The 12,138-nt window shown below is 42.0% G+C and overlaps 1 protein-coding gene and 1 long non-coding RNA gene across 8 annotated transcripts in view; one reads left to right on the forward strand and one right to left on the reverse strand.

The window, feature by feature from the left end:
- LOC132214825 (uncharacterized) overlaps nt 1-12,138 on the forward strand; it is a 74,354-nt gene that overhangs the window by 41,152 nt on the left and 21,064 nt on the right. The window lies entirely within an intron of this gene.
- Nucleotides 1-12,138, reverse strand: part of CFI (complement factor I) — a 50,954-nt gene that overhangs the window by 27,199 nt on the left and 11,617 nt on the right. For 2 of the 7 annotated variants that reach the window (XM_059662256.1, XM_059662237.1), the window contains 3 exons: nt 11,511-11,558; nt 9,137-9,184; nt 172-451 (listed from right to left, as the gene is read on the reverse strand). In XM_059662256.1, the coding sequence (XP_059518239.1) occupies nt 172-451; nt 9,137-9,184; nt 11,511-11,558 (376 nt within the window). The remainder of the gene's footprint in view (nt 1-171; nt 452-9,136; nt 9,185-11,510; nt 11,559-12,138) is intronic. The other 5 variants (XM_059662278.1, XM_059662293.1, XM_059662267.1 and 2 more) reach the window with 4 other exon arrangements.

Genomic DNA, 12,138 nt, shown 5'->3' on the forward strand with positions numbered 1-12,138 from the left:
ATCACAGGGATCCCCAGCCCCTCTAGGGCAGAGTGTGGGAGGCAACCAATCGATGTGTCTCTCTCACATCCGATGTTTCTCTGTCTCTCCCTTTCACTTTCTCTAAAAATCAATGGGAAAAATATCCTTGGGTGAGAATTAACAACAACAACAAAACTAGGCTTTTCCTACCTGTTGCTGTACATGCTCCACTGTTTAAAAACTTTGCCTCTGGATAAAGACATTCGTAACTCTTTTGCTGGCAGTAAGTCTGGAAGCTTCTCCCGTTGGTTGAACACACTGTGGTGCCATTCTTTGGGCACTGGTAAGGGAGTTTACAGATGCATTTCCCCTTGACGCACCTCTGCCATGGATGGCAGAAGACTTTATGGCAGAAGAGATGTGTGTATTTTTCAATTAAGCACTTTCTGTCCACCAGATCCTCCTGAGATGTGTCGGATGCCAAGCTTACCTATAAAACACAAATTAAACATGAATTTAACAACAAACCAAAATCTTCTTTTTTGAAGATGAATAAGTGAAGAAAAGGAACAAAGCAGACTCACTTACCCCATAGTACAAGGGGGATGTGGTCTGGCTGTTTCTAGAATTAGAGAAGCCCAGCTTCTAGTGCAGCTTGGGCACTTACAGTTGCCCTCATGAATGTGAGTTTCCTCATCTATAAAATGGGGATGAGCTCTTCTATTTTGCGAGGTTATTACAAAGATTAGAAATATGCATATAATGCTTGACAGGTAGTAGACATGAAATCAATGGGAGCTATTATTATCCTAAAGCAAGCATAACATTCTGCCTTTGAAGAAATAAAAAAATCTCATCAGTCATGTTAAGGAGGAACAAATTTGATGCTAAATACAGTCTTACTAGTGGCCTGGTGCACAGATTCGTGCTCATTGAAAGGAAATTAATTAGAAGAAATATTTTAATATCACTATTCGCCCTTTCTCTATAATAGAAGTATCAACCAAATTAACGATCAACAATGACACACATGCAATTGGCAACAGCAAGAGCTTTATATGTATCATGTATGCACAAGTCAACTTAGCCTTTTATATGTATAGAATAAACTTGCTTAGTTAGACCTGCTTTCTGGTTTAGCTAAACTTCTTCCAGCCCAGTGAAGCACCCCACCTTCTCTTTCAGGTCATTGTCAGCAATACAGCAGTAAATATCAACATGAAGCAGATTATTATTGTAGATCACGCAGGGAGAACAAAGGGTAAAATATTTAACTGCAGCAGTGTTTGACTATATTCTGTGCAGTGAGAAAACCTGAAGTCATTTTCAAGTCCCACCATTTCTTACTTCTTGTCATTCGGGTCAAGTTTCCAAACTTTCTAAATCTCCGTTTTCCAGCTAATGAAAAGAAAATAGGATTCTATTGAGTCTCCTATCTACCTACTCCAGGACTTCCGTGAGGATCAAATGAGATGAGGCATGGGAAAATGCTTCACAGACATTTGGTTAAAGTGTAAAACGTTTGCACCTGGCTATAAAATAAGTTATGTTCCTGGGCTAAAGAAACTACAAGGAGGCTAGTCGCTAGAGAGAGGAAGCCGGGTGTTGCTATGTGATGTCATTGCCTGGCGTCCACAGCCACCTTTTCTGGGCTGGGCTGGGCTGTGGGCCGCATTTTGTGCCATGGGGTCTCAGCAGCATTGACTGCGATTTGGTGGGCTGTCGCTCTGGGATGGTGACGGGGCCTGTGTCCCACATTGCTTTGTCGGCACCAGATCTGCAGTGCTGTTTCTTGTAAATGGCCAGTGCGTGTCACAACAGCTCCTCATTGAGCGTCTGCCCCCTGGTGGTCAGTACGTGTCATAGTGACTGGTTGGACAGTCAGAGGGGCACTTAGCATAGTAGCCTTTTATATATATAGATGGGAATGAATTGATGAGTGAAATTGATTGTTTCTATTAATAAATGCAAAACTACCTATTAAACTCCTACTGTGTGCAAAATCCTTCTCAGATGAACATGGCATGGATTAGGTCTTCTAAGTGGAAGAGAGTCTTTCAGGGGGATTTTAAAAGGCCTCGTGGAGGTGGTAGCAGGTGAGCAAGGGGAGGAAGAACAGGTGCTAGCAGAGGGCTGGTGCCAGCAAAGCCCAGGAGGGATGGTGCAGACTGTATTTAGGGAATTGTGAGCCGTCCCAGCTGATGGGCATGCAGTGGTGTGTGTGTGTATGTGTGCTTCAGATGGGTGGTCATTAGGAAATTGGGGAGGAAGAGGCAGCAGGAGTGAGAGTGAGAAAAGTTTGGAAAGACACTTGAGCAAGCAAAAGCAATGGGATTGGACAACTTATTGCATGTAGTGGTGGAGGATGGTCCTAGGTTTTGAGGTTGAGTGATAGTAAGGATGTATAATGACATTAATCAAAATAGATATTAAGTTAAATTAGAGCACTATGAATTTTTTAAAAAATAAAGGTTCACTTATTCTTTTAAAAAATTTGTTCTTATTGCTTTTTTTGAGAGAGAGAGAGAGAGAGAGAGAGAGAGAGAGAGAGAGAGAGAAGTAGAGGGAGAGAGAGAAACATTGATCAACTGCCTTCTGCACATCCGCTACTGAGGAGCAACCCAGGCATGTGCCATGACCAAGAATCGAATCTACTGAGCAGCACCGGTTGGGCAGTACTATGAATTTGGTTTGAGACCTGTTGAGTCTGAGGTGCCTGAAGGACATGTATCTGGAGATATTATGTAGGAAGAGATAATGTGTGTCTGAAGCTTAGAAGACAGATTATTAGCTCATTTATCAATTAATTCAATAAATGAGTTAGTAAGCATCACCCTGTGCCTCAGGCCAGGAGAATTAATGTGCTGGTCCTACCAGCACTCTAACCTGGCCGAGGAAGCTCTGATCCATGTGGGCCAGGTGCCTTTAGGACAGTGTTCCAGGCCCCTGGCTGACCAGGAGACTTGGCAACATTTCCTGGAAGACCTGATGTCTGGATTGAGTTCTGAGGGTGCTGAGGAGGAGGCTGCTGGCAGAGGGGTGGTGGGTAGGCACTCCAGGCAGGACTGGGAGAAAGAACAGTGCGCTGGAGGCTAGAGAGTAGAGTGAGAGGTGGTGGGGAGATAAAAGCAGGTCCTGAGGCAGTCACCGAGGGGCTTTAAGCTGGGAAGCAAATTTGCATTTGAGGAAAATCTTTCCGGAGATGGATCAGAGAGGGAAAAAGCCAATTAGACCTGCAGGAATCCAGAGAAATATGATGAGGGCTGAGAACAGGCCAATTGGGCCAAAAGTCAGTTGTGGAAAGCCAGTGTTCTTTCTATGCCCTAGTCACCCCCTCTAGAGGTGGGTGCTCTGTCCTCTAGTCTCCCCAGCCCCCAGCAACTCGAACCCCCTCTCCTCTCAGTGCCCTCCAGATGTGGTCATAGCAAGCTGGTGCAGAAACAAAGCAAACCATCTTTAAGTGTTATTATGAAGACAAATAAAAACTAGTTGATTAAAGCCATGCAAAATTTTGTAAAAGTCGTGCAAGTCATCTTACCTCATGTGCTTTTCAATAAACTTTATTAAATAGCCATAGAAACAAGAAAATTGGACAAATAGGTCATTCAATACACTGTCTTTTGAAACACTAACCTCGAATGAAATCTACCTGTTACACACTTTTCTTTTCTTTTTTTAAAAATTATATTTTATTGATTTTTTTACAGAGAGGAAGGGAGAGGGATAGAGTTAGAAACATCGATGGGAGAGAAACATCTGCTGCCTCCGGCACACTCCCTACTGGGGATGCGCCCGTAACCAAGGTACATGCCCTTGACTGGAATCAAACCTGGGACCCTTCAGTCCGCAACCCCTCAGATCCATAAGGGACACACTCAGGGAGCAGACTCAGTGAGCACCAAAGCCCCACTGAAGCAAGTCTTGCCCCAAAAGGGTGTCTTCAGCACAGAGGTTCTCCCACTTCAGACACAGCTGATTCTCACAGCCAATTGGCCTGGAGGTCAATTCCTCCCAGTGATCCTACAACAACCAAGGCAACAAGAGTGCACCAAGAGTGTCCACCTCAGGTAACTGGGGAAGCTGAGCCACTGGGCCCTACAGGACACCTGGCGCGCAGGGCCACTCTATCAACACAGGGAAGCAGCCAAAATGCGGAGACAAAGAAACAGGTCACAAATGGCAGAAATGGAGGAAAGCAAACAACTGGATATAGAGTTCAAGGCCACGTTTATAAGGTTTTTCAAGAATTTTATGGAAACCGCCGATAAATTTAATGAATCCCTCAAGGAGTATAGTGAGACCATGGAGGACATGAAAAAGGACCAACTAGAAATTAAGCATACACTGACTGAAATAAAGAATAATTTACAGAGATCCAACAGCAGACAAGAGGATCCCAAGAATCAAGTCAAAGATTTGAAATACAAAGAAACAAAAAATACCCAACCGAAAAAGAAAAAAGAAAAGAGATTCCAAAAATATGAAGATAGTGTAAGGAGCCTCTGGGACAACTTCAAGCGTACCAACATCAGAATTATAGGGGTACCAGAAGAAGAGAGAGGACAAGATATTGAAAACCTTTTTGAAGAAATAATGACAGAAAACTTCCCCTACCTGGTGAAAGAAATGGACTTACAAGTCCAGGAAGCGCAGAGAACCCCAAACAAAAGGAATCCAAAGAGGACCACACCAAGACACATCATAATTAAAATGCCAAGAGCAAAAGATAAAGAGAGAATCTTAAAAGCAGCAAGAGAAAGACAGTCAGTTACCTACAAGGGAGTACCCATACGACTGTCAGCTGATTTCTCAACAGAAACCATGCAGGCCAGAAGAGAGTGGCAAGAAATATTCAAAGTGATGAATAGCAAGAACCTACAACCAAGATTACTTTATCCAGCAAAGCTATCATTCAGAATAGAAGGTCAGATAAAGAGCTTCACAGATAAGAAAAAGCTAAAGGAGTTCATCACCACCAAACCAGCATTATATGAAATGCTGAAAGGTATTCTTTAAGAAGAGGAAGAAGAAAAAGGAACTCTTACCATTTGCCACAGCATGGATGGAACTGGAGAGCGGATAAATACCACAGGATCTCACTCATTTGTGGAATATAATGAACAACATAAACTGATGAACAAGGACTGATCCAGAGACGGAGAGGCATTGATTGGACTGTCGGGCCTTGGAGGGAAGGTAGGGGAGGGGAGGTGTAAGGGGGAAAGATCAACCAAAGAACTTTTATGCAAGCATATAGGCCTAACCAATGGACACGGACAACGGGGGGTGGTGAGGGCATGAGCGGGGGGGGGGGGGGGGGGTAGAGGGTAACGTGGGGACAAGGACACATAAGTAATATCTTAATCAATAAAAAATATATTAAAAAAAAAGATATAAGCTGAAGTAACCTGTATTGGTTTCAGGTTGAATCATTTAATTGCCAGTGATCAATGACCCAGCTTTCTCTTGCCCGGCTGAGAATAGAATATTATGTGTTGCAGAGATACCATAAATTCAAAGCAGCCTAGAATGCTGGGTCAACAAATGGAAGATACTTTCCCGGGAGAGTCACTCAGACTATAGTAGACTTTGAGCAAAAATTAACTTTTGTTGTTGTTAAGCCACTAAGATTTGGGGATTGGTTTTTATGCTGCATACCCTAGTTAATACTGACTGATAGAGACTAGATATCTAGATACAGTCTCCACAATCCCAAACCTTGAGAACCACTTGTCTACGAAGCGTGGGACCTAAATCATTCTGAGGGTGAGCTGATTGAGGCATGCCATAGAAGATTTTCCCCATTTTTCTTCAGTCTGGAGTTACAGACTGAAAAGGACTACCAAATATATGGATCAGGTATTCCCGATTGACCATCTCTGTGACAATGTGGTGCATTTTCTTACCAATGCAGATTCTTTCACCCAAACAATAGACCCCTGAATCAGAATCTCTGGGAGAAGACTTTGGAATCTGTACTTTAAAACAAACTCCAAAGGCCGAAAACCATTCCTCTAGACCAGCGGTTCTCAACCTGTGGGTCGCGACCCCTTTGGGGGTCGAACGACCCTTTCACAGGGGTCACCTAAGACCTTCGGAAAACACATATATAATTACATATTGTTTTTGTGATTAATCACTATGCTTTAATTATGTTCAATTTGTAACAATGAAATTGGGGGTCACCACAACACGAGGAACTGTATTACAGGGTCGCGGCATTAGGAAGGTTGAGAACCACTGCTCTAGACCAATAATTGTCAAAGTGGCTTATATATACCCTGAGAGTGTAAAGATAATCCAGTGGTTAAAATAACAGAAATTATATTAACTTATACGTTTTACTGAAAAAGTAGGAAGAAAATAATCTTTACAAATATTTAAATATGGGTTGGGACTTGTCCCTGCATTCATAACATATTCATTCAATAGCTATAGAGAGCCTACTATGTGCAAGGCACTGTTCTATACTCTGGGGCCACATGTATGAACAGCACCAAGTCAAAGAGCTTGCATTTCTAGTAGGAAATGCAGATAAAAATGAATAAAGAATAAATACAGAGTATGACATATGGTGACAAATGCGATGTAGGGTGAGAAAGATGATGGAGAGAGAGGGGGAGGATTGCTATTTCATATAGGGTTGTCAGGGAAGACTTTGGGGAGAAGTTTACTTTAGAACAGAAACCTGGAGGTGAGTGAGCAAGCCATGCAGATGTCTAGAGATGAAGTGTCATGGTCGGAGGAAACAGCTGGGGGAAAGCTGTGTGGTGGGAGCACATGTGCAGTGTGGTGTCCTCCTGGTCTGGAGGACAGTGTGGCTGCAGGAGAGTAAGTGGCTGGAGGGAGAGCAGGAGGAGGAGGTCATAGTACGGAGGGGCTGGCAGTTGATCATGTGGAACTTTGTGGGCTACTGTAAAGACTTTGGCTTATTCTGTGCATGAAATGCAAAGCCATTGGAGGGTGTGAGCCCTCTGACATTTAGAGGTGGAGCAGATGTTGAAGAGTTAGTAGAGGAGATGGGAAGATGTGGCCAGTGCAGTAACAGATGAATAAACAGAGAAAGGTGGCACAGAGGCAAGGAGAAGGAAGGAGCGATCAGCAGCTGTGTCTAATGCATCTTCAGTAAGATGGTGACCTTGACAAATATAATTCTGGTGCAATGGTGGGAACTCAAGCCTGACTGGGTTCCAGAAAGAATGGGAAAAGAGAAATTGAGCACAGGATATTTTTGAGAGCGTTGTGTAAAATGGGGTGATAATTGGAGGGGGATATGGGGTTAAGAGAAGGTTATTTTTTAAAAAAAATTCCTCACCTGATATATTTATTAATATGCTGCCGAAACCAGTTTGGCTCAGTGGATAGAGCATCGGCCTGCGGACTGAAAGGTCCCAGGTTCGGTTCCGGTCAGGGGCAGGTACCTGGGTTGCGGGCATATCCCCAGTAGGAGATGTGCAGGAGGCAGCTGATCGATGTTTCTCTCTCATCGATGTTTCTAACTCTCTATCTCTCTCCCTTCCTCTCTGTAAAAAATCAATAAAATATATTAAAAAAAATATGTAGAGAGAGAAAGGGAGAGAGAGAAGGAGGGAAAAGAGAGAGAGACACACAGAGAGAGAGAAAGCGAGAGAGAGAGAGAGAGAGAGAGAGAGAGAGAGAGAGAGAGAAACATTGATGTGAAAGAGAAACATTGATCAGTTGCCTCCTGTACACCCCCTGACTGGGGATTGAACATGCAACCTTTTGGTGAATTGGACAAAGCTCCAACAAAGGCACCCAGCCAAGGCAAGAGGGTTTTTGTTTTAAGACAGAGGTTCACATACCTGAGCTTGATAAAGGAACATTATGGACTATTTGATCTAGTTTTAGTTAACATGATCTTTAACATGATCTTAACAAATGGACAGTGGCTTAGATGTTCTTATAGAGAAATGAATGCTGGATTGAAAATAATGAAAAAAAAAGAAAGAAAATGACAAAACGTAGCACCAGTGAATAAGAAAACGACAGTCTACCCTTCTAAGCACAGCAGAAGCTGCTCAGCAGCCACATTAAGGGGTTAAAAAGATGAAAAACTGTTCAGATATAACAGAAAGCCTACCTGCCCCCTAATCAGATTACTTGAAATATAGATTTACATCTACTATCATTCATGATGAATCTTTCTCTACCATATGTGCTTAATTGTGTATGTTGCTCTTTGTGAGGTATCTTTTCCAGCTAGTATGCAATATGCCATTAAGAGCAAATGAAAAATTATAAAACTAATGAGGTGTGTTTAGTGATATTATTCCATTAAAGATTAATGTGAAAACTATTAAATACTAGAGGCCCGGTGCACAAAAATTTGTGTACTTGGATGGGTCCCTCAGCATGGCCTGTTCCCTCTTGCAGTCTGGGGCCCCTCAGTGGCCCCTTCCTTTGGCTGCTGGCACCAGTTTTCCTCCAGCGCCCGTAACCCAGGCCTTCACTCTTTGCCAGGAGGGGCCAGCGCGGCGGGTGAGGGGCTTAGCTCTTCGCTCGCCGCGCACGGGCCCCGGGGGCGTGGCAGAGGCCAGGGCGGCGGGCTTCCCTCTTTGCTCTTCGCTCGCCACCCTGGCCTTCGCTCGCTGTTCCTGCCCAAGGCCAGCTGGCTTCGCTCTGTTGCTTGGCGCCTACGTATGCAAATTAACCACCATCTTTGTTGGCAGTTAACTACCATCTTTCTTTGAAGTTAATTTGCATATTGCCCTGATTAGCCTATGGGAAGCGTAGCGAAGGTACGGTCAATTACCCTTTTGTCTTTTATTAGATAGAATTATTTATGTGTTCAAAATTTTGTTTGTCTTTAAGGTGCATGTATTTGTACAGCAGTGTTTTATTATTTAAAAGTAAATATATTCACATATACTGGTAGCACATATTAAAATTGTTAGCAATTACCACTATAGCCTAGTCATCTATAAAACGTGATTTAACTTCTTTAGCCGAGGCAGCTTTTTGGTGTATATGGACTTATTTTTTTTTTGGGGGGGGGGTGTCCTTTCCTTGGTATTTGTAATGATTTAACAATTACTTTGATGTAAATTTTATTTATGTTTCTAGAAAGGACTACAACGAAACCATTTTTCATAGATGGTTGGCCATTGGAAAGCAAATAAGAAACAGTCTCCTAGTCAAACCCAGCATGCTTTACCTGCGGTTTCTTCCTCAGATTCAGTTTTCTTTGGTTTTGGTCTCCATCCTATAAACAAAAGAAAAGAATGCTCACCCATGCCCAAAGCGAGGAAAAGTCCACCTTTCCCATCCTCCTGGTTTTTATGAAAAAGTAGAAAGCTCCCTTCTGCAGCTAACTAGCTGTGACTTCACCTTCCTGATTCTGTTTCCTCTTCTATAAAAAGTGGAAAATAAAAATGAACATTTAAGATCCTATACAAATGCTACAATGATGTGATTGTGGGAGATTGGATATGGCCCCAATTGAAAAAATAGGAAAAAATAATCTTTACTAATATTTAAATATGGGTTGGGACCTGTGCCTGTATTTATAATAATTCATTCAATATTTATAGAGAGCCTACTGTGTGCAAGGCATTGTTCTAGCTTTTTGGGATACAACTATGAATATCACCAAGTCAAAGAGCTTACATTTCTAGTAGGAAAAGAAGATCAAAATGATTGAGAAATAAATACATAGTATGGCATATGGTGACAAATGCTATGTAGGGTGAGAAAGATAGAGATGGCGGAGAGAGGGGGAAGGATTGCTATTTCATATAGGGTTGTCAGGGAAGACTTTGGGGAGAAGTTTACCTTAGAGCAGAAACCTGAAGGCGAGTGAGCAAGCCATGCAGATGTCTAGAGATGAAGAGTCATGGTCGGAGGAAACAGCTGGGGGGAAGCTGTGTGGTGGGAGCACATGTGCAGTGTGGTGCCCTCCTGGTCTGGAGGACAGTGTGGCTGCAGGAGAGTAAGTGGCTGGAGGGAGAGCAGGAGGAGGAGGTCAGAGTACGGAGGGGCAGGCAATTGATCATGTGGAACTTTGTGGGCTACTGTAAAGACTTTGGCTTATTCTGTGCATGAAATGCAAAGCCATTGGAGGGTGTGAGCCCTCTGACATTTAGAGGTGGAGCAGATGTTGAAGAGTTAGTAGAGGAGATGGGAAGATGTGGCCAGTGCAGTAACAGACGAATAAACAGAGAAAGGTGGCACAGAGGCAAAGAGAAGGGAGGGGCGATCAGCAGCTGTGTCTAATGCATCTTCAGTAAGATGGTGACCTTGACAAATGTAATTCTGGTGCAATGGTGGGAACTCAAGCCTGACTGGGTTCCAGAAAGAATGGGAAAAGAGAAATTGAGCACAGGATATTTTTGAGAGCTTTGTGTAAAATGAGGTAATAATTGGAGGGGGCTATGAGGCTAAGAGAGGGCTTTTTAAGTCCTCACCTGATAAGTTTATTAATATTTAGAGAAAGGAGGGGGGAGAGTTAGTGGAAGGAGTAAAAGAGGGGGGAGAGAGAGAGAGAGAGAGAGAGAGAGAGAGAGAGAGAGAGAGAGAGAGAGATGTGAAATACAAACATTGATCAGTTGCCTCCTGTACACCCCCTGACTGGGGATTGAACCCACAACATTTTGGTGAACTGGACGATGCTCCAACCAATTAAGGCACCCAGCCAAGACAAGAGGGTTTTTGTTTTAAGACAGAGATTCACATACATGTGCTTGATAAAGGAACATTATGGACTATATGATCTAGTTTTAGATAACATGATCTTTACCATGATCTTCACAAATGGACAGTAGCTTAGACATTCTTATAGAGAAATGAATGCTGGATTGAAAATAATGACAAAATGCAGCGCCAGCCAGCACCAGTGAATAAGAAAACAGTCTACACTTCTAAGCACAGCAGAAGCTGCTCAGCAGCCACATTACGGCGTTAAAAAAAATGAAAAACTGTTAAGATATAACAGAAAGCCAGCCTGCCCCCTAATCAGACTATTTCAAATATAGATTTACATCTACTATCATTCATGATGAATCTCTCTCTCTGTGCTTAATTGTGTATGTTGCTCTTTGTGAGGTATCTTTTCCAGCTGATATGCAATATGCCATTAAAATCAAATGAAAAATATCAAAACCAATCAAATGCATTTAGTGATATTATTTCATTAAAGAGTAATGGTGAAAATTCTTAAAATATTATTTATGTGTACAAAATTTGGTTTGTCTTTAAGGTGCATTTATTTGTACAGCAGTGTTTTATTATTTAAAAGTAAATATATTCACATATACTGGTAGCACATATTAAAATTGTTAGCAATTACCACTATAGCCTAGTCATCTATAAAATGTGATCTAACTTCTTTAGCTGAGGCTGCTCTTTTGTATATATGGATTATTGTATTATTTTGGGGGGGGTCCTTTCCTTGGTATTTGTAATGATTTAACAATTATTTTTATGTAAATTTTTTTTCTAGAAAGGACTACAATGAAACCATTTTTCATAGATGGTTGGCCATTGGAAAGCAAATAAGAAACAGTCTCCTAGTCAAACCCAGCATGCTTTACCTGCGGTTTCTTCCTCAGATTCAATTTTCTTTGGTTTTGGTCTCCATCCTATAAACAAAAGAAAAGAATGCTCACCCATGCCCAAAGCGAGGAAAAGTCCACCTTTCCCATCCTCCTGGTTTTTATGAAAAAGTAGAAAGTCCCCTCTGCGCTAACTAGCTGTGACTTCACCTTCCTAATTCTGTTTCCTCTTCTATAAAATGTGGAAATTAAAAATAATATCCTCACAGAGTTGTTGTGAGGATCCAATGAAAATCCATGGGAGAGCACAAATGAATATTTAAGATCCTATACAAATGGTATAATGATGTGATTGTGGGAGATTGCATATGGTCCCAATTCTTCTATTGAAAAAGTAGGAAAAGATAATCTTTACTAATATTTAAATATGGGTTGGGACTTGTCCCTGCATTCATAACATATTCATTCAATAGTTATAGAGAGCCTACTATGTGCAAGGCACTGTTCTAGCTCCTTGTGCTATAACTGTGAACAGCGCCAAGTCAAAGAGCTTACATTTCTAGTAAGGAAAGCAGATAAAAATGAATAAGGAATAAATACATAGTATGGCATATGGTGACAAATACTATGTAGGGTGAGAAAGATAGAGATGGTGGAGAGAGGGGGA

The sequence above is a fragment of the Myotis daubentonii genome, chromosome 1 (assembly GCF_963259705.1).
Source record: "Myotis daubentonii chromosome 1, mMyoDau2.1, whole genome shotgun sequence".
Taxonomy (NCBI): domain Eukaryota; kingdom Metazoa; phylum Chordata; class Mammalia; order Chiroptera; family Vespertilionidae; genus Myotis; species Myotis daubentonii.